The sequence below is a fragment of the Aquarana catesbeiana genome, linkage group LG03 (genome assembly GCF_042186555.1).
Source record: "Aquarana catesbeiana isolate 2022-GZ linkage group LG03, ASM4218655v1, whole genome shotgun sequence".
NCBI classification, from domain to species: domain Eukaryota; kingdom Metazoa; phylum Chordata; class Amphibia; order Anura; family Ranidae; genus Aquarana; species Aquarana catesbeiana.
In genome coordinates this window covers 637638421-637665477 of record NC_133326.1, presented here as the reverse complement: position 1 = coordinate 637665477, position 27057 = coordinate 637638421, and the positions used below count along the sequence as shown (strand labels likewise).

Genomic DNA, 27057 nt, shown 5'->3' with positions numbered 1-27057 from the left:
TCCTTTCGCTGCAATTACAGCTGCAAGTCTTTTTGGGGATGTCTCTACCAGCTTTGTACATCTAGAGAGTGAAATTTTTGCCCATTCTTCTTTGCAAAATAGCTGAAGCTCTATCAGATTGGATGGAGAACGTCTGTGAACAGCAAATTTCAAGTTTTGCCACAGATTCTCAATTGAATTTAGGTCTGGACTTTGACTGGACCATTCTAACATATGAATATGCTTTGATCTAAACCATTACATTGTAGCTCTGGCTGTATGTTTAGGGTCGTTGTCCTGCTGGAAGGTGAACCTCTGCTCTAGTCTCAAGTCTTTTGCTGACTTGAATAGATTTTCCTATAAGATTGTCCTGTATTTGGCTCCATCCATCTTCCCATCAACTCTGACCAGCTTCCCTGTCCCTGCTGAAGAAAAAAATAATCCCCACAACACGATGCTGCCACCACCATATTTTATGGTGGGGGTGGTGTGTTCAGAGTAATGTGCAGTGTTAGTTTTCCGCTACACATAGTGTTTTGCATTTAGGCCAAAAAGTTCAATTTTGGTCTCATCTGACCAGAGCACCTTCTTCCACATGTTTGCTGTGTCCCCCACATAGATTCTCTAAAACTGCAAACAGGACTTCATATGGCTTTCTTTCAACAATGGCTTTCTTCTTGCCTCTCTTCCATGAAGGCCAGATTTGTGGAGTGCACGACTTATGCCCCGTACACACAAGCAGAATTTCCATCAGAAAAAACTTGGACGGTTTTTCCGACGGAATTCCGCTCAAGCTTGCCTTGCATTCACACAGTCACACAAAAGTTCTTTGAACTTTCAACCGTCAAGAACGCGATGAAGTACAACACTACGATGAGCCGAAAAAATGAAGTTCAGTGCTTCCAAGCATGCGTCGAATTGTTTCCGAGCATGCGTGATTTTTTTCACGTCTGAATTTCATACAGACGAACGCATTTTCGGATAGGAACTTTTTCCGAATGAAAAATAGAGAACCTGCTCTCAATCTTTTGCTGGCTGGAATTCTACCAGCAAAAGACCGATGGAGCATACACACTGTTGGAATTTCTGACCAAAAGCTCACATCCGACTTTTGCTGGCAGAATTTCTGATCGTGTGTCCGCAGCATTATAGTTGTCCTGTGGACAGATTCTCCCACCTGAGCTGTGGATCTCTGTAGCTCCTCTAGAGTTACCATGGGCCTCTTGGCTGCTTCTGATTAATGCTCTCCTTGCCCGGCCTGTCAGTTTAGGTGGATGGCCATGTCTTGGTAAATTTGCAGTAGTGTCATATTCTTTCCATTTTCGGATGATGGATTGAACAGTGCTCCCTGAGATGTTCAAAGCTTGAGATATTTTTTTTAAACCTAACCCTACTTTAAAATCTCAACAACTTTATCCCTGACCTGTCTTCGGCCTTCACGATGCTGTTTTTCACTAAGGTTCTCTAACAAACCTCTGAGGGCTTCACAGAACAGCTATATTTATACTGAGATTAAATTACACACAGGTGGACTCTATTTACTAACTAGGTGACTTCTGAAGGCAATTGGTTCTACTAGATTTTAGTTAGGGGTATCAGAGTAAAGGGGGCTGAATACAAATGCACGCCACACTTTTCAGCTATTTATTTTTTGAATTTTGAAAACCAGTTATTATTTCCTTCCACTTCACAATTATGTACCACTTTGTGTTGAACTATCACATAAAATCCCAATAAAATACATTTATGTTTTTGGTTGTAACATGACAAAATGTGGAAAATGTCAAGGGGTATAAATACTTTTTTAAGGCACTGTACGTCTAGGCAGGCCAATAAAGAGGACAAAAAATGTGCATCTCTGGGTGTCATTTTTGGAGACATTTTGTTGAAACATGAGTAGGCTTTTTGGTCCAAGGATTTCAGAAAAAATACTTAAAGCGGAGTTCCACCCATTTCTTCAAGTTCCTTGATACACAAAGACCACCCATAGTCTGTAATGGCAATTTTTTTTTTAAAAATATCTTGTTCTTCTTTATATATTCTGCACTTCCAGGCCTGGCTGCCTAGGCGATGTCATCATTAGGCATTTGCTAGGACTCCTGGGATGGATGCGTCATCTTTCCCAGGAGTCTTTGAATCGCACTTGAATTCCGTCTTGATTGACAGGTTGCCATAGCAATTTGGTGGGAACTTCCACTGTCATTGTAATGGCAACCTGTAAACAATAGTGCGCCGCACTGCATCTTTACTGCGCAGGCGCAAGATCGGGACGTGCATGCTGGGTAGCCAGCTACACGGAGTCCCGGAAGCAAGTAGGAGCGGGCTTCAGATGCCCACACTTATAATGACTGCTGCCTGTCTGCCAGTATCCTGTGAGAAATATCATAATTGTAAGTAAGAAGAAGGAATACACTAATACTAGTATCGTAGTTATAGTGTGCAAAAAAAGAGAATAATTTGTAGAAAACTGACAAGGAGACTAGAGCTCCTCTTTAACCAGTTATGGTAGATAGGGTAATTTGGTAGATAATTCAATATTAACATAAAATCTGCAACAATCTTGAGGAGATTTGGTTACTGGCTTTAATAAATAAGTCTGTTTTTTATACTGCACTTAGTCTGATGCCCCCTTGTCTACTTCTTATGGTTACCCCCTGTTTTTTAAGGTTTGCTAAACATCACTTAAAGCGGTAGTAAACCGCCAGAAAAAAAAATTAGGCCCCCCAGCAGGTGTAAGTCATAATGTACTAGGATGCACCACAGACAGACCTACCTGGACACGAATTCATCCAGCGCAACGCTATCATGGCTTCCCGACACTTCCATCTACACCCGATCTTCCTTCTGGGTGAGTGGACTCCGGCTCTATGAATGGCCGGGGACGCCATGATGTAATTCCCATGCTTGTGTTCTGGAGCTCCATCTCTAGCACAAAGTTCTGAAGGCACTTCATGGGTATGCTGTTCCTTCAGAGCGCTTGGGCCAGTGAGGTCACCGGCTGCATGCTGTGTGAATATCTCCTAAAGAGTGCAAGTTTTTAGAGATATTCACTGTACCTACAGGTAAGCCTTATTATAAGCTTACCTGTAGGTACAAGTTAATGACATCAACTTTAAGGGAGGCTAAAACGACACCATGTTAAAAAGAACCAATCTAAGCATGCGTTAAGAAAACTTTACATTTTCTTAAAGTGTATTAATGGTCACAATTTAAAATACTTGCCGACCGCCGATTTATATTGGCAGAATGGCATGTGCAGGCAAAAGGGCGTACCTGTACGTCCCTTTTAATTTGCGGGCAGCCCGCGATTGCGGCGAGGAGAGGCAGAACAGGGAGATGCCTATGCAAACAAGGCATTTCCCTGTTCTGCCTAGCAACATGACAGGCATCTACTGCTCCCTGTCATCGAGAACAGTGATCTCTGTCATGTTGTAGTGAGCCCATCCCCCCCACAGTTAGAACACATCCAGGGAACACGCTTAACCCCTTGATCGCCCCCTAGTGTTTAACCCCTTCCCTGCCAGTGTCATCTATACAGTAATCAGTGACTATTTGTAGCTCTGATCGCTTTAAAAATGTCAATGGTCCCAAAATAGTGTTAAACGTATCCGATCCAACCACCATAATGTCGCAGTCATGATAAAAATAGCAGATCGCCGCCATTATTAGTAAAAAAAGAAAAATTAATAATAAAAATGCCATAAATCTTTCCCCTATTTTGTAGACGCTATAACTTTTGCGCAAACCAATCAATATAAATGTTTTTCGATTTTTTTTACCAAAAGTTTGTAGAATAATACATATCAGTCTAAACTGTGGAAGAAATTCATTTTTTTATATATTTTTTGGGGATATTTATTATAGCAAAAAGTAAAAAAATATTGTTTTTTTTTCAAAATTGTCTGTCTTTTTTTGTTTATAGCGCAAAAAATTTAAAACGCAGAGGTGATCAAATACCACCAAAAGAAAGCTCTATTTGTGGGAAAAAAAGGACGTCAATTTTGTTTGGGTACAACGTCGCACGACTGCGCAATTGTCAGATAAAGCGACGCAGTGCCGAATTGCAAAAAATGCTCTGGTCAGGAAGGGGGTAAATCCTTCCGGGGCTGATGTGGTTAATTTTACTTATTTCTAGCCTACAACTATTAATCAGAAAAATACATTTTTTTTTTAAATTTCAAACATTTACTTTCTTGAATTCTGTGACATATTCACTATATCCTGTGAATAGACACTGCTGTGTCACACATTTCATAGAGCCTGCCTTCTGAACAATAAAAAGCATAGGTGGTACAGGAAACACTCCACATCACATGTAGGCAGAGGCGGCTCTCTAATTAGGCAAATTAGGCGGCAGCCTAAGGCCGCACACTCCCAGGGGCTTCGCAGCCGCCTAATGTGTGTGTGTTACAGTGGAAGAGAATTTCCCCCAGTCAGTGTCCCCAGGGCCGTCCTTAATGCGGGGCCCGCAGTGCACACCAATAGGTTTCCCTGTTCAGGGGCGGACTGACCACTTCCGCACTGCCCGAGGTCCCAGGGTCAGTGGGTGGCTCTGAGTACTCCCCTCCCATGGCTACGCCCCTTCTACCATGCTTCATGGATCTCTGCCATGTGTAGAGCTGGGATAATGCCGGCACCTGTAGCGGCCAAGCAGCTCCCTGATCTACTCTCCAAGATGGACCTGCCAGAGCTGGCACCCGTGCCTGGCAATCATCGAGGAGCCAGTCTGCCAGACAGAGTCTCTAGGTACTGCACAATGGTCCTGCTGCCCGACACGGACAGTGACACAGCATCCCCACCAAGGGCGTCCCAAACACACACAGCCTTAATGATATTTAAGCCATCTGGTATGTGATATGCCACCTTTATCAATATCCTTCTCATCCCCCCTGTTCCTGGCATCCCACCACCCTACCTCCTGTCATACTTATCACCCCCCTGCACCCCTCTGCCAGCTTCCAACCACCCCACTCCCTGTCATCATCATCTCCATCCTCATCATAATCCCCCTGTGCCTGGCATCCTCCCACCCCACTCCCTTGTCATCTTCACCCCTCCTGCACCCCTCCGCCAGCTTCCTACCACTCCTCTCCCTGTCATTGTCATCTCCATCCTTATCATAATCCCCCTGTGCCTGACATTCTACCACCCCACCCCCTTGTCATCTTCACCCCCCCCTGCACCCCTCTGCCATCTTCCAACCACCCCACTCCCTGTCATCATCATCTCTATCCTCATCATAATCCTCTGTGCCTGGCATCCTACCACCCCACTCCCTTGTCATCTTCATCCCTCCTGCACCCCTCTGCCAGCTTCCTACCACCCCACTCCCTGTCATCGTCATCTCGCTCCTCATCATAATCTCCCTGTGCCTGGCATCCTACCACCCCACCCCCTTGTCATCTTCACCCCATCCCTGCACCCCTCTGCCATCTTCCTACCACCCCACTCCCTGTCATTGTCATCTCCATCCTCATCATATTCCCCCTGTGCCTGGCATCCCACACCCCCCCTGTACCACACTGCCAGCTTCCTACCACCCCACCCACTATCATCATCATCATCATCATCCCCATACCCCACTTCTGACATCCTACCACCCTGCCCCCTGTCACCAACATTCCCATGATTTTATCAATATTTGTGTGCATGTAATATATGTGTGTTAAAATGTAATTGGTTAGAGAAAATTCTAGAAACTGTGAATTCATAGTTCATAGGATTGAAAGCTCTTAATATATGCAATGCATACAGTTAATTTCTATCGCTTGAATTATTTTTCCAATTTTGGGCATGAGTGGCGCTTCATGTCTGAGATTTGCCTAAGGCCTCACAAAGCCTAGAGCCACCTCTGTATGTAGTTCTTAGAAATGCAAAGTAAACCAAAGGACTTTGCACACGAGAAGCTGAAAAACTGGTTGTGAAAAAGATGACCATCAGATAGGAAGCAAAAATGACATGGAGATTTTTCAAGTGAGCTTATATAGGCTTGTGAAAAACAACTATCATTTGTATTGCTTTTATCTAGTGAACCAGTGGTGTCATCAATACAGTCCATAGGAACTGTTACAAGAGCAGTACTGATATTTAATACTTATTCAAGAATCCTGGCCTCAGAGCAATAATGTTGAAGGAAGACTGATAGAGGTAACAATTGCTACAGGTAAAAAAAGGTTCTTTGATTCCCACTTTAATGCTGGACAGCATAAATGGGATTCAGTAAGGTAAGTATAAGCAAATGGAAAGTGCATTAACCCACAGAAAGAAATCAAACTTCATTTTCCATTTATCTGATTTAAGCAAATTTTATCTGTTGTAATGGGTAAGTGTATTTCGTCCAGCACCACTACTCTTTGAACCTGCTTTGAATAAGCCTGAATGTGTACTCAGTCCTGGATTTTACTACTGATCCTATTAAAACTGAACTCCAGGCAAGAGACTAAATACACAGATACAGAAAAGACATGCTGGGTTGCACACATAAGAAGTAAAAGAAAGGCTTAAAGTATATGCAGAACGTGTTTAGTTTTGAAAACAGCAGTGGTCTGCAAACTGCTGTCTTAGTACGTTGGGTACTATTCCTCCTGACATTTGACAGATCAATGGGGCACTATTCTTCCCACTGCCACAAACAATGAGGCACCATTCCTCCAATTAACACCAACACTGGGGCGCTATTCCTGTCACTAGTATAGACATCATGGGGCACCATTCCTCCCTCTAAAACCTACCACTAAAATCATTAATGGTGAAGATTTTTCTCACTGACATCAGCAGGAGCCTACTATCCCTCCTAATACATACAACAGGGCACAATTTTTCTCATTGACTCTGACTGGCCACTATTCCTCCAACTAACACCAATGATGGGGCAATACAGCTCCCATAGACACCAATGATTAGGCATACAGTACTTCCTCACACTAATACCAATTATAGGGGGCAAAAACTTCCACAGACATGAACAATGGGTCATTATGCCTCCCTCTACTCAGAGGCACTGGGTCATTTTTTACTCCTACTGACCAGCAGCTTTCGGGCATTTATTACACTGACCACCAAGCCTAGAGTATTGTTTACTTCTATTGACACTGGGGCATTTTCCACACCTACTGTCCAAAGTCTGGCTCGGTAAAGCCTGAAGTAGAGTGAATTGGTTCTTTGAAAGTTTGAGGAACCCTAGAATAGGAAATGTTGGAGGGTTAGGATACCAGTTGGATTTATTTTGCGGTCTGTATCTCCATTGGGGACATTCATCTTCTCTATTTTTTCTGGGACTGGGACAAATAGGAGGTGGACAATCCTCAATTTTATTGTTATCAGACACACTGCATGCCAGCAGCAGCCATTACTTGTTCCAAAAGGAGTAGGTGTAGTAACATCTCCAACATTGACGCAAAGCACAAAGCAGATAAGGACCATGCTGACTTTTGGTGCATACAAATACTTTCTGTATGTAGAAAGTAATGGCAAAACCATGTCCAAGGAATAAGCTTTGTTTGAGGATACAATTGGAATTGGCAAGCTCATACAGAGGATGGTCCAAGATGTTTTTTTAAAGGCTGGCTGGGCCCTCTGTCAATAATGACATGTTGTGTTGGATATGTGTAGCTACGGGTAGGATTTAGATAAGATGCAGCTGTAAAATTAGGTTCAGCAAAACAAAAATCATGGATGCCTAGTCACTTCGCTAGCTGAGTGAGGCAGAAAATGACCCTGGCGATGATTGTAAGAATTTTGTGTTAGCCTAGCAGCATAGATTCAATTCCAAATTGCCTGAAAGATTGTAACTGAAGATTTACATAAAAATATGTTAACATATTGGAACAAAGGTAACTCTGCTGAAGCCTTACGCTTTGGAAGTTCAAGATTGAGCCTGTGTGCCCCCATGTAGATGGCCACTCTACAAAAAATACTACCTAAAATACCATATTGTTTTATTCTTTTTAAAGCCAAGTCCAGACAAATTATATATATATTTATAGGTAGAGTCTTCTGGGCTGAGTCAGCCCTTGGCTTTTTATATGTCTTGGATACACCAACAGCGAGCTCTCACTGCCATAATTCCTAACTTTGTTTTTTTCCAGTGCCTCCTGTTGCTTTTCCAAAATATAGAACAAATGAGACTCATTAGGGAGAGTGAGAACCCCTTATGATGGCCACAGCAGGTATGCAGATACGTAAACGTAAATGTAGAGATCCTACGCAGTGGCGCAACAAGGTCATTTAGTAACAAAGGCCAAAGTGTGGCACCCCCATGAGCTGTGAACTACTTCAACAGTATAGGTTGCGGGCCCCATTCTTTTTTGCACTCCTTTATTGCTGCCCAAGACAGCCACCTCTTCTGTCTACCCGTCAGCCCTGATCTAACAAATAAAGTCACTATGAGATATTAAAATTGCTGGGTGGTTTTATCTTCAACATCTATGGTATCAAACAGTGAAATATTTAAGATTGATTGCGCTTTTAAATGCAATAAATAAACACCACACCCTTTTCAACTACAATTATTGCTGCTGCATTACCTTGTGTATGGAAAAACATAACTGACACTACACTTATATAAGAATGGTGTTCTGCTCTGTATAAGATATTAAAAAACACCTTGAAGCCTGGTTGTATGGTCTCAGGCTGTGAAAAGCCTGAGAAACTCTTAAAAAATTATTTATTTTTGGTACTTGACACCCAAGCTTTTTTCACACTATTCACCCAACAGAGAGTAACCATTGCTGGAGATGTCTAAAGGAACAAGGCCCTCTTTTACACAGTTACTGGCAGTGCCAATGCATTGAGCCATACTGGCAGTCATCCCATTACTAGCTACAGCGCCTATTTGACTTTATCATTCCTTTCCCCTAAAGTATTCCTCTTAGACCCATCTCCTCCGACTCTTTCCAGAACTGCGAAAAAACTGGTACAACACGTCAACACAGTGGCGAGATGTTTAGTGGCGCTACATTGGAAAAAAGAGACCCACCCGCAATCTTTTGTTGAACTTTATGCTAGAATTAAAGATGTTGAACACATGGAGACACTTACGTCCGTCTACATAACACCTTAGAAAAACATAATGAGGTTTGGGAGCATTGGCACATAAAGGAAGACCCGCACTGACTGGATTCCTACGCTATGCATCCATAGACGATTAGTGGTCAAGAGGGTGGAAAGTCTGGGGTCTTCTTTTACACTTTTCTTTACACACCATTTCACTTTGTCACACGTGCTTTGCTGTCCAAATTAGGCTGTATGACTGACACGTGCACTGTCCCACCACATGCCTACTTTTGCTAAGCAGAGAAATTGATTCTCCAGTGGATATATTCTACAATGCTGCTCTCCTTTGTAAAATATATAATATTATATATACTGAAACCTTAGTTAACACTTTCCCCTTCACTCTTGGGAATTTTGTTTTCCTTATGAAGTACACTGGCTAACAAATGCTCGATTTTGGAGACTAATCATTCATTTACAGATGCTACTTTCTCTGGCATATGATACCTCCTTCAAATCGAGTACTGCAAAGTGCTGTAGATTTGAAAAATTATTAAATAAAATTAATTATTTATAAAAAAAATTTAAAAAAACAAGGTATTACAAAAACAAAACCTTCTGATATATTGCTGAGATTGGATATCACTTCAGGCTTAAATTATTTCTGAATTCCTTAATCTCTGCTCAAGGTGAAACCAAGCCTCACTGGTCTTATTACAACTTTCAAATCATCATCAGATGAAAGTAGCTTCCCACAAAATACCTACTTCTCGAAAACAGGGTTTCCCAAACCACATACGTTTCTTTTTTTGTGTGAATGGTCTCTAAGCTTCCAAGAGCTTCAGATAACATCTTACCAGCTGCCGCTATGTCTGATGCCAACATTTCTCCACCTGGACTTTGTTTTTGGACTAGACCCAAACACAATTACAGATAAGTAAACTTGCTAAAATCCATTACAATCGATTCCCCAATTTTCTCTCTCAATCTGGTTTACATGCCGGATATTATCACTCAATATCAGACCCTTAAACTGACCCTGCTGCCTGCCTATGTGTAAAATATAGTGCTACAACACCCCTGTGACACCTAATAATACACAGGGTTGGATAGGTAGGGATGCAAGATAGCCTAAAGCCCAGTACACACTATGAGAAAATCGGAAGACTGATCGTTCGACTTTCCACAAAAGTTCATATCATGATGTAGCCAATCATGCGTCATATGACATTTTTTTCCCGATTTTCTTATCGTGTGTACGGGCCTTAAGGGGCCACACCGTCAACAAGAGCTGAGCAGGCAATTAAGTAAGTTAAGGTATTCTCCTATTGAAGGGCTTGATGCACTCTATTTTGTGTCCTGGTCCTTGCAAATCTGCTTACAGCATCACATTGGTTGCAGTTGCCTTGCCTCTTTGCTTCATTAACTCTCTTTTCTTTAATACCTTCTAGCTAAAAGTTCTCAAGACGTTGTACAAATGTCCCTTTTATGCACGTGTACCCTTTAGCTGCCTATCTTTGTAGTGTTTGTTACTCATTGATTAATGCAGACACCTTCCATGGCAAACAGAAAGCAGAAGGTCCACTTTTTGGCAGAGAGCTGGAGACTAATCATTCATTTACAGATGCTACTTTCTCTGGCATATGATACCTCCTTCAAATCGAGTACTGCAAAGTGCTGTAGATTTGAAAAATTATTAAATAAAATTAATTATTTATAAAAAAAATTTAAAAAAACAAGGTATTACAAAAACAAAACCTTCTGATATATTGCTGAGATTGGATATCACTTCAGGCTTAAATTATTTCTGAATTCCTTAATCTCTGCTCAAGGTGAAACCAAGCCTCACTGGTCTTATTACAACTTTCAAATCATCATCAGATGAAAGTAGCTTCCCACAAAATACCTACTTCTCGAAAACAGGGTTTCCCAAACCACATACGTTTCTTTTTTTGTGTGAATGGTCTCTAAGCTTCCAGGAGCTTCAGATAACATCTTACCAGCTGCCGCTATGTCTGATGCCAACATTTCTCCACCTGGACTTTGTTTTTGGACTAGACCCAAACACAATTACAGATAAGTAAACTTGCTAAAATCCATTACAATCGATTCCCCAATTTTCTCTCTCAATCTGGTTTACATGCCGGATATTATCACTCAATATCAGACCCTTAAACTGACCCTGCTGCCTGCCTATGTGTAAAATATAGTGCTACAACACCCCTGTGACACCTAATAATACACAGGGTTGGATAGGTAGGGATGCAAGATAGCCTAAAGCCCAGTACACACTATGAGAAAATCGGAAGACTGATCGTTCGACTTTCCACAAAAGTTCATATCATGATGTAGCCAATCATGCGTCATATGACATTTTTTTCCCGATTTTCTTATCGTGTGTACGGGCCTTAAGGGGCCACACCGTCAACAAGAGCTGAGCAGGCAATTAAGTAAGTTAAGGTATTTTCCTATTGAAGGGCTTGATGCACTCTATTTTGTGTCCTGGTCCTTGCAAATCTGCTTACAGCATCACATTGGTTGCAGTTGCCTTGCCTCTTTGCTTCATTAACTCTCTTTTCTTTAATACCTTCTAGCTAAAAGTTCTCAAGACGTTGTACAAATGTCCCTTTTATGCACGTGTACCCTTTAGCTGCCTATCTTTGTAGTGTTTGTTACTCATTGATTAATGCAGACACCTTCCATGGCAAACAGAAAGCAGAAGGTCCACTTTTTGGCAGCCCCCAAATAGCCTCCCCCCCCAAAAAAAATACTTACCTTGGCTCCAGCATCCAACCATGCCTCCCAGCAGAGCTGGGAGCTCAAAATCCTATGACAATGCGATCCAGACATCGCAAGAAGGGATTCTTGTGGTATTTCTAGCTCCCAGCTTTGCCAGGAGGCACAGTGAGGTCATCCATGCCTCCAAAATAGGGCTGGAGGCTAGAGCTGAGGTAAGAGGTTTTTTTTAATTTGTGCACACGGTTTGTTTACAATTTTCTTTTCAAAGCCATTTGCATTGGGGGGGGGGGGACTGACACAAAAGTGGACCTTCCCTTTGCCATGGAAAGTTTACTTTAAGTTATTTGCTAAGTTAAAGCACTGCTAAACTGACCTTTCTTTCAATGGTCCCTGTCCCTTGATGACGCTGGCATGTTTTGCTGAGTTCCAGTCTTCGACTGTCTTTATTTGCTGGTACAGGATGTTGTCACTTGTGCCGGCGCTGTATGCTGAGCTGCACACGTGTTTAATAGCAAAAGAGACATTGAGTGTCTCCTCTGCAAAGAACAGCCTGACTTTAGTTGGCCGAAGTATGGCCAAAGCTTTTTTGGCTATATTTCTCCTGTGGGTCACAGGAACAGGTCCAGGCTCTGAAAAGATCCTGACAATATGATCAGGATCAACCCAGAAGCCTGGACTGGCAGTTGGCCGCTCAGAGCCTGAGCCAGATGCTCCCACCCCCTCCACAGCCCAGTGCTCCAGTGAGCGCTGCAGGGGCAGAGCAGGGAGCCAGTGACTGACAGTCACCAGCTCTCTGCAGGCTAAGGACCAAGAGCTGAGAGATCAGCAGTGTTTGATTGCTCAGTTATTGGTCTTAGAGGCAGCGGGGGACAGTTGCAGCTGGGATTGGTGCTGTAGCCATCTAAGAGAGTATGATTTTTTTTTTCGCAATTCCCGACCATCTCTTTTAAGTTATTAGGGATGAAAGCGTTTAGGACCTTACTAAGGTTCCTTCCTCAGGTATTTTAATGCCAAAGAAAGGAACCTGAGGAAGTTCCCAAAAACTTACATCTTTAATAATTTTTTCTCCCTGTATACAATTTTTGTAAGCAAAATGTTTTTTCTAAATCTGTTGCAAAGTTTCTTAGCCTACAGATCCTGCAAGTAACAGCACTTCCTGTTTCAGGCTGACAACACAAAGTCACTACCCCACAAATAACAGCAATATTGGCAGCCTGCCAGGCAAACTCCTGCAGTTGGCCACTGTGCTGCCTATGTAAAAAAACCTGATAGGCAGCCCAACAGGGAGCATTGATGCTGGCAGGATCTCCAGGTAAGAAACTGCACAAAAAATTGATTTGCTGAAAGCTGAAATCCCAGTATGGATATTATAACAAAGGTACACTGAAAGGCACCCATGCCAAACAAACTTCCCCTTGCGGGTACTATGCAGCAGGGAAGTCACTTGGCACAGGACCTAGAAGATAGCGCCCAAGCTGGTACCAATGTAGCTATGCTATAAAATCTATACCTGGAATTCAGCTTTAAGGGAACTGCATACAGTGAAATGTAAGGCCAAACATACCAATAATAGATGTTGGGTTTAGCCATTAAAGGGTATCACCGAAATGCCAACATTTCTGCTGTTTATGAGAGATTATAGCTGAGATCTCAGAACACGGTATACAGAATATCATTAAACACCAACGGTCACTTTTTTTTCCCCCTAAATGTTTTTTCATCCATGCATCCAATGACTGGTATATTCATGGAGACATTTCATCTGTCATGCTACTTAGACTCCCTCCAAATCCTTTAATTTCATTAGCTGCGCTTGGTTTGTTCCACGGGGGATAAAACAGATTAGGTAAAAACAGCTTGGATGTTCTGAATCGGCTGTATATTCATTGGCAAATGAAGCACGGTGGAGATTGTGGTTGGAATGAAAAACACTTGGTTTCTGTGGTAATGGAGGCCTAATCTTATTTAAAGTTGCATGCAGCGAATGAACACTTTTCTAATACAGATCAGCCGCGCTGCTGTTTTTTTGATGCTGCCCGCTGCATGTATATGGGTTCCTGTCTACCTAATGCATCCTTTAAATACCCAAGAGTGAGTCAAATGCAGTAATGGAGAATAAGTTATCTAAATATCCCAAATGACTTTGCTTATCCGGAACCATCTCAATCTAATTTGCAGCTTAAACAGAGTTTATGTTTTATTTTTCAAAATACAATATCTTTGCAGGCTCAACACATAAGCGAGTAATTACCAATATTCTCAAAAGGACAAGGAAAGATCTGGAGGAAAAATATGTGGCTCAATTTACTAAAGCTATAATGATCATTATTTCCCATAACGAGAGCTGAGAATACCAGCCACATGACTAAAAATAATGAGTGTCTTGACAAATTGTACTAGCATTGCAGCTAAGGGAATTAAAAGTAGAAAGAAAGGCGAAACTTTTTTTTCATTTTGGATGGAGTAGGAAAGAGTTATTACCCTTGATTTTTAGTTTTTTTTTTTTTTTTTTGCTGTATGTGTCCCATTGAAGAGCTTTCCCTTCACTTTCTGTGCCATAGCTACAACAGGAAGTGAGGGCAATCCCTGGTTGTCACCAGGGTCATCAGAACCATTGAAAGCTTTCCCCGCTATTCCTAATCTAGTGACCACTCAAAATTTGGAATTTTCTTTAAATTTCATTCTTACTGATGATGGTCACCAGGACAAACAAATAGGGTGAATCTCCCCAACAGGGACAAAGACAACAAATAAAAACCTGATAAGTGTTCTAATCCTACTCTACTCTATCCAAATCTTAAACAAGATGTGTTGGCTTTAGTTCTAATGTAACCACTTGCTGTCTTGGGAAATTTTTACATTGTTCGTACTCATTGGCCTTGGAGAATAAAATGGTGGCCACTGGCCGTTGCAATTTTTTTATGTTCCACTATATTTGCGCAGACAATATTTTGGAGAAAAAATACACAGAAATTAAAGAGGAAGTAAAGGCAGGGAATAAACACATACACCCTGTAAGGCAAAGGCATAATGAGCTAGTATGCATAGCATATTAGCTCATTATGAATAACTTACCTGAGATGGAAGCCCCTGAAGCGACCCTCCTTCTTCTCCTTCATCGCCGCCATCTATCCCCGAGTGACTTCCGGGTATCGCGGCCCTGGCGCTGTGACTGGCTGGAGCCGCGATGACGTCACTCCCGCACATGCGCGAGGGAGCCGCCACTAACGGCATGATCGCCGTTAGCAGCAGCTTGCTCAGTGCTCCTGCGCGACGCTGTCTACGGTGCATGCGCCATAGACATCGGTGCCAGTCTTTTGCAAATATCTCCTAAACCGTGTAGGTTTAGGAGATATTTGTTGCACCTACAGGTAAGCCTAAATCTAGGCTTAACTGTAGGTAAAAGTGGTCCCAGAGGGTTTACAACCACTTTAATGTCAGTGCACACAAACCAATGTAATACCTAACTTCTTGGAAAAATATAAAAAATGGGGTTGCATCAAGTAAATAGATACCAGACATGTCAAGACTCAAAATTGTGTATATTTAACCTAGTATTAACCTTTCGTAAACCCCTAATCAACCATAGGTAAAGCTCAACTCTATATGTACTGTATATACCCTATAGTGACATATGAAACCCAAAAACTGTAATCATTTTTGTCACATAAAAGGTTACTGTTTTGTCTGAGAATATATTAGTGTTATAGGCAGCTTTAGTGCAACTGCACATAAAGCTCGGTGTCATTATTTTGCAAGTGCCATCCATCCATGCTAGCTAATACAAGCCCTACATATTTAAAGCGTCAATAAAGGCAAAACCTGTTTTTTTTATAGATTGGAAAGGGATTAGAAAACCTGCCAGTTTTTATTTCTGTCTGTGCTCCCATAACCCTCCCTTACTCTATCCGAATATGAAAAAAAAGCTTTGATTTTAGAGGCACTTTAAGTGTAGCCACCCTGTCATCACAGATGTCTAGTAAATTTAGCTTCCTGGGTAGTAGTTTGCTCGAACCAATTTGTAGTTTTTATCACTTGGTTTCTCCCCTAGGTTTAAGATTGCTGTAGTTCCCTACTGTCACCACTGGGCATCACTGGCAGTCAGGGCAACAGTTATGGGGACGATGACAATCTTGTGTTTTTGGGCATTTATGTCCTCTCTGGCAATTACTAGAAGGTTCATGTCAGTGGTGCATGCTTGAGGAGGCTATAAAAGCATGGAGATTGGCCCGGTGAGCTCTCTTTCCCATGCGTTGTGGCCTGTTGGGAGCCTAAATCAAGAAGTCTTCAAGATGCTATGCCTGGTTGAGAAGCAGCTTCTAAGTTTGAAGAGCCAGAGAATGGAAGTCCTGCTGGAGGGGAATTGGTGTCCACTCTCAGAAGATCCTGGCACTCCCTTGGGTAGAGGAAATCCCTCCCTTACTCTATCCGAATATGAAAAAAAAGCTTTGATTTTAGAGGCACTTTAAGTGTAGCCACCCTGTCATCACAGATGTCTAGTAAATTTAGCTTCCTGGGTAGTAGTTTTGCTCGAACCAATTTGTAGTTTTTATCACTTGGTTTCTCCCCTAGGTTTAAGATTGCCCTTGGGTAGAGGACAACTGGTAGAGTCTGGAGCCCAGTTTTTAAAGGAGATGTTTCACCCTAACACTCTCTCCCTGTGAGTTGGAGCAAAAAAACTGAGAAAGAGGACAGAAGTGGCTGGTGCCCTCCTTTGTTGTGGCTGTCTTCACTGAAAACATGGATCCACCCTGGGATAATGTCGGCCCTCTCTCTGTGTTGGAGGTAAATCACTTTCTACCCCGGCCAGGGGGGGGCGCTTAATAAGCTTCTCTTATTTTGCACATGGTTACTATAAAAAAAATTTGGCTGCAGCGTCAATTGCTAGATGACAGATGTTCAATTGCACACAAACCTGCCATACTTAACGCTCCTCCGACCTATCATTGATACTTCGCCATGTAACGTTTAAACTCTACAAAGGCACAATGACCGAAGAAGTTTTAAAAACAATACACTTCCAAAAATGACATTTACTACCTCCTCTGTGCTCCTTTTTCACTGCATTATGCTTAGTACTTTAGATCGGGTGCCCTACAATAATGTCCACACATGACTGAACCTTAAAAGCAAAGTACAATATAAAGTGAGTATCATCGCTTCCAGATGCTTCACAAACTGGGTTCTAAAGAGTTAGAGAAGCCTGCAGCAAGGGATAGGCGCAGGGCTGGCATTCGGGGTAGCAAGGATAGCTTGCCACATAAGGGTTAACCTGGGGGTTTCAGTTATAAGTGTAGTGAGGGTGGCCAGAATAGTCTGTAGTATAGTTAGGGAGGGGCCAGTGTCCGGTGGTCAGTCAGAGGTCACCGGACGAAGAAACAGCTCCCACCTTCCCGCCCTCTTTTATTTTTTGATTTTGGCATTGGACGTCTGGCAGTGATTGTTTTAAGTTGTAGCGGTTGGGATCTTTGGAGGCCTTCTAAATTAAGACCAATATGGCATAGTGGGGAACCATCTTGGTATCTGATCCTCAGTAGGATGCCAGTTAACCGAGGTTTAACTGGGCATTTGGATATGGGTATCAGAATTGGAAGGTGGAGAGTTGTATTGTCTTCGAGTCAGCGTGCTGCGACTGGGGACCTTGTGTGGTCACGCTGATACTATGTAAATTTGGGGTCTTTTCAGTGCCTTCAAAGACCTACAACATGGTTACAATTGATCTAGGAAAGTATTGTTTGTAAAAAAGTATGTTTATGGTTAATTGTTAATAAAATGGCCAATTTTACTCCAAAAGGGTGTCGTCTTGATATTTAAGATGGTATATATAATAATAGGAGGTGCATAGGTATTAAGGCCAGCTTTCATCTGTCTTAACATAGTCATGGAAAGACTGGATTGGGATTGCTTAATAAAGAGAGCAAGTATAAGTAAAGGGGGCACAGTTTTATCCTTTGTACTGCATACTGAAAGAAAATTTTTATCAGCATAATTAAGTGATTTATTGAATAATTTATTGATCTGCAGTAACCTGGCAGTGAATATTGTAACCAGAACTAGGGTCATAAAACAAACGCAGGTTTGCACTCCAAGACCACACTTGTCCCCGCCTCCTTTTTAAGAAGAGCCATGATAGAAGAGCGTGCCACTGCTAATGGTGGGTGTGGCCAAACTGCACAGTGTGAGAGGCTTAAACGGGTATGTGAACCCCTCTACCAGATATTGTACTAAAACAGCCACTAGGGGGATCAGTTATTCTAAGTGGTAGATTAAAAATGTCCTTGTGGTTTTTGTTGGTCGTTGCGTCCGTTGCATGCATAATGCTTATAATGTCACCATCATTAGACAGCAGAAGTAAATGCCAAGTAAAATAGTTTCCATATATGTATTTCAGTTGTACATTTAGCTGTTTTATTTTCTTTTTTTTTTTGGAGTTCAACTTCGAAGATAGGTATGGGTAAATTTCCATATGGTAATGTTTCACCTTCTATTGAAAATTGTCCTACAACTAATAACGGACGTTTGACATTTCAGTCCTATTAGAGCTGTATTTCTGGACAGCCTATGAGCCAGGGTAAGCCCCAATCATAGGCTGGCATTACAGGCATTCTTAACCCTGCAGACACTAGGGGAGCAGAGCAGTGATGCAGATCTTCCATTATTACTTCAGTGCATGCAGGAGCAAGAAAGAGAAGCTAAGGAGGAAGGAAAGAAAACAGCAATAAACTTAGTTAAACTTAAAGGAAAGCTTGTACAAGCCCGTAAATTTAAGTCGAGTGAAGATGGAAAAGCACTTTCGCTGTATACTTTCAGTTTATTGCCTCTCATTTGTGGTTGCTGAAGTCACCATTAACAATAACTCCTTGCTGTTGAGCTCTCTGGTTGCCGTTGGTATTACTGCCTCTGGCTTTACAGAGCCAACAGATGATAAAAAACAAAAACAAAAAACAGCTATAGCACAGCAGAGCGTTAAAGCATCTATTAGTTGACTCACCCTATTATCTGAACTGGGAGCCATGGTATCTGTCATCCAAGAGCCAAACCGAGACCCTGAGGCACGTATAGTGATTGGGTTACTGACGCCGGTGAGTTTGCCACAGCCTGAAAATAAAAAAAAGAAGTTAGTGGAGTGATTTTGTGTTGAGATTTATAGAAGGAGCCTAGCGATATACTTCTCTGAACACCATCTGTTGTTAAATAATGGGGTTTTGATGACCACTACAGACTTTTCCTGATTTATTTTAAACGTCAAGGTTGCTTCACGAATTTCTGTGAAACCTCATAAGCTAATAAATGTTTTTAACCCAGAAATATACTTTCATTTATTTGAAACTTAAAGTCCAGTTGCATTTTCTCTCAAAACTAACTAGATACATTGATGGTGCAGGAAAAAACAACATGTGTTAATGCACCTTATGTCCCATTTCAATGTGCCATTCAATTAAAGCGGTAATAAACTGTGGCTGGTTAAAAAAAATAAAACACCTGTAAGGCAATTGCATAGTATGTGCTAGGCATGTGCTAGTATGCATCGCATAAAAGGAGGGAGAGGGGAGAGAAGCACCAAGTGCACTCTTGGTGTAATACAGTTTTAAAATTTAACAAATAAAATACTGGAATTCTTCCTTTATCCAAAGCTACGAATTATCCGAAATAACAAATGCTGCATCTAAACAAATGGAACAAACAAATTAATAATACAAATAATAATAATAATAATATTCCTAGATTGTAAGCTCTAACGAGCAGGGCCCTCTGATTCCTCCTGTATTGAATTGTATTGTACTTGTACTGTCTGCCCTAATGTTGTAAAGCGCTGTGTAAACTGTCGGCGCTATATAAATCCTGTATAATAATAATAATAATAAAACATTTTTATTATTATTTGTAATTATTATTATTAATTTGTTACGTTCCATTCGTTTAGGTGCGGCATTTGTTATTTCAAATAATTCGGAACTTCAGATAATTTTGTATTCGTTACATTCACTAGCAGCCAAATTTGAAAGGAAATTCCAATACCTATAATTTAATAGTTAGTAATAGGTAAGTTATTATTAGTTACCCGTATTTATCGGCGTATAACATGCACAGGCGTATAACATGCACATTCATTTTAAGAGGGAAGTTTCAGGAAAAAACAAAAATTTTAAATAAGGAACTTTGGAGCAAAATAAGGGTCAGTGCCCATCTGCAGCCTCATCAATCCACATCAATACAGCCTCACGATTGCCTTCAATGCAGCAGCCTCACCATTGCCATCAGTGCAGCCTGAATGACGTCCACCTGCAGTCTAGAGGGGACAGGGAGGGGGCGGGACGAGCGCCGACAGATTACATACAAAGAGAATCTCCTATGATAGACAGAACAGTGGTCCAATGGCGGCCCAGGAGACAGGACTTCCTATTACAGAGGCTGCCAAGTAAACAGGAGATTCTCGCTGTATGTAATCTGACAGTGCTCGTCCAGCCCACCTCCTTGTCCCCTCCGAGGCAGCTAAAATTGAAGTATTGGCGTATAACACGCACACGCTATTTGCACCCGATTTTCATGGTAAAAAAGTGAGTGTTATACGCCAATAAATACAGTAGTTATTATTTCAGAATTTCTAATTTTCAGGTTTTTGAATTTTCAGATTTTCATATATTCGTTCTTTGAATTTTCATTCTTATTTTCGAATTTAGAATTTCCGAATTTTCGAATTTCCGGATTTTCGAATTTCGAATTTCCGAATTTCCGAATTTTCGACTTTATGAATTTTCAAATATTAGAATTTACAAATATTGGGAAAAATTTGTTAAACGGGTTTTCGTTAATCCAAAAGTAAGAAGGAGGCATGGCTTGCTTCCAAAAAGCGTCTCGATTGGCTACTCCTCTCCGAGGTTGACAGCTTGAGTTCCCTGCTTTTGACAGCTTGTTCCCCCAGCCTCTTCTGGTATCCTTCTGACAACTTAGCCGTAGCGCAGCAGCATGGACTGACAGCTCCACTGGGGGCAGGACATCACCGCACAGAGCTTTTACCAGTCTCACGCTTGTTCTATTGTTACCTTTGTGAGTGGAACATTTTATGTATTTTATACTTTGATTAATAAAAATGTATTACACCAAGGATGCGCTTCCTGCTTCTCTCCCCTCTCCCTACTCTCTTGCAGCATGGGTCTCTCAGCCCTTCATTGGATGCCTTGCATACTTCTTGGAATACAATTACCTGTTTCATACATTTTCAGGCAACGTTTTTTAACGCTACATCCAGGACATTTATATGGGCAGTACACCATAATATTTTATGGACAATACTCCTTCTTTTAATTGTTGTAGCACTGAGAATATTGTTTGTCATGTATTGCATACTAGCACATTATGACATATTTACCTTGGAACAAAGCCTACCAGCTCCGTGCTGTCACCGCTGAGAGGGCTGACATCTTCCCCCCGGTCTTTCTTCCGGGTTTGCACGCTCTGCCTATGTGACTGGCCGGAGCTGTGATGACATCACTCCCACCTTTCGTTCCAGCACGAAGCTCTGAAGTTCTGGCAAGATATGCTGCACCTTCAGAGAGCATGCGCTGGTGAGGTCACTGGCTGCATCCAGGATGAATATCTCCTAAACAGTGTACATTTAGGATATATTCATTTTACCTACAGGTAAGCTTTATTATAGGTTTACTTGTATGTAAAAATCACAAAGCGGGCCTTACTACCGCTTTAAATAGTCTGCAGACCACACAGGCCAAAACTTAGACATGCACCATTTTTTTTTGTAAAGCAGCGGACTACTACACATGCTTGTGCATTGGGGTACCACTGAAAATCAATGGCATTCAACATATCAACACATGAATGGTGTGCGGAGGTAACAAACTTTACTCCAATGCATAGGTAGTAATAGGCTTTAACCACTTGCTTACTGGACACTTAAACCCCCCTCCTGCCCAGACCAATTTTTAGCTTTCAGCGCTAACGCACTTTGAATGGCAATTGCGCGGTCATACAACACTGTACTCAAATGAAATTTTTATCTTTTTTTTCACACAAATGGAGCTTTCTTTTGGTGGTATTTAATCACCACAACAGAAATTTTTGAAAAAAAAAAAACATGTTTCATAGTTTGTTATAAAATTTTGCAAATGGGTAATTTTTCTCCTTCGTTGATATTCGATGATGAAGCTGCACTGATGGGCACTGATGGGCTGCCTGATGGGCACTGATGGGCTGCACTGATAGGCATAGATAAGGTGACACTGATAGGCACTGATAAGATGGCACTGATGGGCCCTGATGGGTGGCACTGATGGGTGGCACTGATAGATGTCACTGATGGGCAATGATAGGTGGTACTGATGGGCACTGGTAGGTGGCACTGATGGGCGCTGGTAGGTGGTATTGATAGGCAGCACTGGTAATGAGGCACTGATTGGTGACATTGATAGGTGGCACTGTGGGCACTGATGGGTGGTACTGTGGGCACTGGTAGGTGACGCTGGTGGGCACAGACGCCTCTGCAGAGGCTCTCCAGATCGGGACTAATGTCCCTCTCACAGCCGCCGATGATCAGCTTTTTTTTCTCCTCACGCTACCAGCATGAGGAGAAAAAATAGCCGATTACCGGCTCTGTTTACATCACATGATCAGCTGTCATTGGCTGACAGCTGATCACGTGGTAAGGGGTCCCTACTCCGATCTGTGATCAGCCGAGTCTCATAGACTTGCTGATCACAGAGCACGCCGCGCGCGCCCTGCAGGGGGCTCGCAGGCTGCTCCAGCACAGGAGGACGTCTATGGCTGCCCTCCCGGCAAATTAGGTCCGCGCTGCAGCTATCTTTCGGGTATAGCGCGGACGGGAGGTGGTTAAATTGAGCTCCAGTGCTCATATAATGATCTACCCCTGGAGCAGTGGGCTGCAGATAAGACCATTGCTCTCTGTGTGAAAGCTGTGGTCTCTCTGCAGTGGTCTGACATATCCTCTGCTGAATCAGACCTAAAGCTCTACAATCAGTGAAGCACAATCTCTAATGGTTGCAGAACTATAGGCCGGGGGGCATGCCAGATTGCTACAGAGAGACTGCTGCTTTCACACTGAGAGCGTTGATCTTGTCTCCAGCCTATTGCAGAAGGGATATGATTTCATATTGGTGCTGGAGCCCAATTAAAAGCCCAGTAAAAGTAAAGCTGGGTATAGATGGACTAATGGATTCCTCCATTTCCCGCCGGCACATTGTATTCCTACAGAGGTACCGCTGCTGATCGACAAAAACATTTCAACATGTCCCTTCACCAGAAGGGGATGGCCACACACTGATCAGAATTTGGCCACCTTAAAGTGAAACTTTAATCAGAAAAGTCCTGATAGACCACTTCAGGCTGGCCCCTTTTGCAGCTATAGCTATGTAAAACATTAAAAATAAGTGCCATTAAACATTAAAATTCAGTAATTCACTGTCTCATCCTGCTCTGCACATGCTCAGTTGCTCTCTATTTTTGGCAGTGTGCCTAAAATCAGAGTCACTAGAGGCCAATCTGTGGACAGCTTTAAGATTTACTGTTGCTCAAGGGGGAAGAAAGCAATAGAAATGACAGAGACAATGTGGAGGGAACACAGATTAGGGAGGGAGAAAAGAAAAGCAGGAGAGGTGAGAGGACAAATTCTACTGCCAGGGAAACACAAAAGAGTTAAAGTGAAAGTCCAGTCAAAAATTAAAATGTTTCTAATAATTATATGTAAAATATCTTTATCTTTGACATTATTTATTTTCTGTATAGCTGATTGTGTCACTTAGAAAGTATCTATCAAAGCCAATCAGCTTCTTTCTGTTCTTCAGGGACAACCTTACTTCCTTACATCTGAATTCTGCATGGGGGCCTCTCACTTCCTGAAAACGTTGTCCTTCTCTGATACACGCCTCGCCCCCGTCCCTCCTCTCCTTATTAGACAGACATGCCTAGACCTGCTCAGCCCCGCCCCATCCCTCCTCTCCTTTTTAGACAGACATGCTTAGACCTGCTCAGCCCCGCCCCCATCCCTCCTCTCCTTTTTAGACAGACATGCCTAGACCTGCTCAGCCCCGCCCCCATCCCTCCTCTCCTTTTTAGACAGACATGCCTAGACCTGCTCAGCCCCGCCCCCATCCCTCCTCTCCTTTTTAGACAGACATGCCTAGACCTGCTCAGCACCGCCCCCATCCCTCCTTCTCAGATCTCCTCCTGTCTTCACAGCCTTGTTTTGGCCAGCAGTTTCAGGTGAGAGAGAGAGGGGGAGGGGAGGCGTTGGAAGTCTGTTCTGTTTGTTAGAAACTGTAATATAGAATACAATGCAACATGCTGCAGATTTTCTACAGTGTACAACCACATAGTTGTTTCTGCATGGCACTGTGATGGGCACTATGATGGCACTGTGATGGCATGGTGTGGCACACGCCCAGCTGAGGGAGCTACATGTGAGTAAGTTAGCTACAAATGAGTTTAAGGATCAGTTTCCACAAGTGCAACTTGTAATTGACTCTGGACACTTAAAGTCGCAGGACAAGTCACAGCCCATTGATTTCAATGGCAAACGTTCCCATCTATGCGACTTTGAAAATGTGCCTGCATTACTTTGATGTGACTTTGATCCAGAGAGTGTAAAGTTGGATCAAAGCTGCACTCAAAGTCGCACTTTAAATCACACTAGTGGAAACGTAGCCTAAGGTTATAGCATGACTTTGCAGTGTGACTTTGAGCTAACTTTACACTCCCTGGATCAAAGTCGCATCAAAAGTTGCATCAAAGCATTGCAGGTAATTTTTCAAAGTCGCATAGATGGGAACAGGTGCCATTGAAATTAATGGGCTGTGACTTGTCATGCGACTTTATGTGTCAAAAGTCACATGACAATTCATACTAGCGGAGACAGAGCCTTAGTCTACGTTTCCACTATTGCAACCCCAAAGTTGCATGATTTAGAGTGCTTTGTGAGACATTGAGCGCAGCTTTGATCCAAATTTACACTCTCTGGATCAAAGTCACATCAAAAGTCGCATAAAGGCATTGCAGGTTCCCTTTTAAAGTCTCTGATTTTCAAAGTTGCATAGATGGGAACGGGTACCATTAAAATCAATGGGCTGTGACTTGTCAGGCGTCTTTGTGTCCAAAGTCGCATGACACTTCATACTAGTGGAGCCTTAGTCTACGTTTCCACTATTGCAACCACAAAGTTGAGTGCAACTTTGAGTGCAGATTTTATCCAACTTTACCCTCTATGGATCAAAGTTGCATCAAAGCATTGTAGGAACCTTTTCAAAGTCGCTGATTTTCAAAGTCACATAGATGGGAACGGTTACCATTAAAATCAATGAGCTGTGAATTGTCATGCGACTTATGACACATAGTCATATGACAAGTCACATTACCACTATTGCGACCACAAAGTTTCACAATTTAGAGTGCGACTTTGATGTGACTTTGAGTGCAGCTTTGATCTAACTTTACTCTCTCTGGATCAAAGTCGCATCAAAGCATTGCAGGTACCCTTTCAAAGTCGCTGATTTTCAAAGTCACATAGATGGGAACGGGTGCCCCCCCCCCTGTGTCCAGCTCCCTTCTCCTGTGCACAGCTATACTGTATAATAGCACTGCACCTCCCATCCCATTAACAGTATTCTGTGAACGGAAAACTTCAACGTCCGACAGCCTTTACGGCTGTCTGCTTGTAGTTCTCAATAAACTACCATGGCACTGTTGAACGCTGTGGTAGTTCAAGTCTTCCTGCCACAGTGTAACTGCCTGGCCATATCGGAGGTATGGCCAGACAGATACAAAGATAGGCTGCAGGACCAGGCATTATAAATCACGATCTGCTGATAAGGGTGCAATGCTTTACAGGACCATTACAAAAAATAAAAAATAAATGCATATTTTTTTACATGCAAAAAAATATGCATTTATTATTTTTTTTGTAAAGGTGAACTTATCCTTTAAACTTACAAGGATAATGTTTTATCTTATTTTCCCTGATTTTACCTTATATTCTCACTTTTCCACCTTATAGGCAGCCTTTATTTTTTAGCATTCTGAAGCTTCTGTCAATCTTCCTCTCTAACTGAGCCAAGACATACAATCAAGGCTGGAAATGTGCATATTTTAATTACAGAAAATTATATATATGTTTTTTTTTCCAAGGAGGTGGGGAGACATTCCAACAAGGAAGTGAATGTTCTGGGCTTCAACAAAATACAGTGAAACCTTACAGTAGTTTGAGAGTAACTTGGTTTAAGAGCGTTTTGCAAGATAAGCAAACATTAAAAAAAAAATCTGACTTGATATACAAGCGATGTCTTGATATACAAGTAGCGTCATATCACAACTGAGTATAAAAGAGAAGAGAGGTGCCTATAAGACCCCTTTCACACTGGGGCGTTTTTCAGGCGCTTTAGCGTTAAAAAAAGCAGCTGTAAAAAGCCTCATCTGCAATCCCAATGTGAAAGCCCGAGTGCTTTCACACTGAGGCGCTGCGCTGGCAGGGCGTCAAAAAAAGTCAATGGGAATCACCTGCAAAATGCCTGAAAAGTGCCTGCAAATCGCTTTTGGCAGCTGCGCTTTGTGGGCGCTTTTAACCCTTTATTCGGCCACTAGCGGGGGTTAAAAGCGCCCCGCTAGCGCTTAAAAAACGCTGGTAAAGCACCGCTAGTTTGAAAGGCACTTTACCAGCTTTTTCAAGCGCTGGCAGTGTGAAAGGGCTCTAAGTGTAGCAATATGGTTGTATTTAATGAAGGTACAACATTTAGCAATTCACATGGTTGATGATTAAAACAGGCACATCTAAGTATGCAGGCATCCCGGGTAAAGCTGTCCACATAGACCATCCTCCTCACCGCCATCAGCGTCATCTCTTCCATGCTGTGCTCCATGAGTGGTTCAAGCCTCGCTTTCAGATCGCTCTACTGCAGGGTAGTCTTCCTGGTCATGATTGCAGACTGACAGCAGTGAGAGCCATCGGTGTGGAGGATGGTCTATGTGGACAGCTTTACCCCGGATGCCTGCATACTTAGATGTGACTGTTTTAATCATCAACCATGTTAGTTGATGTTGTACCTTCAATAAATGTAACCATATTACTACACTTATGCACGTACACATGGTCGGACTTTTCGACCAGACTTGTCCGATGGACACCGACGGACCAAATCCGGCGGACAATCAAGTCGTGTGTGGGCTTCATCGGACCTTCAGCAGACTTTTCCAGTCACAAATCTGACAGACTTTAGATTTGGAACATGCTTCAAATCTTTACATCGTAACTCCGTCGGACCCAGAAATCCGTTCGTCTGCATGCTAGTCCGACAGAGAAAAACCGACGCTAAGGCAGCTATTGGC

At 42.3% G+C, this 27057-nt stretch overlaps 1 protein-coding gene across 2 annotated transcripts in view; it reads right to left on the bottom strand.

Annotated features, from left to right (window-relative positions):
* Positions 1-27057, bottom strand: part of OLFM2 (olfactomedin 2) — a 522305-nt gene that overhangs the window by 37748 nt on the left and 457500 nt on the right. For both annotated transcript variants that reach the window (XM_073622529.1, XM_073622530.1), the window contains exon 5: positions 18704-18810. In XM_073622529.1, the coding sequence (XP_073478630.1) occupies positions 18704-18810 (107 nt within the window). The remainder of the gene's footprint in view (positions 1-18703; positions 18811-27057) is intronic.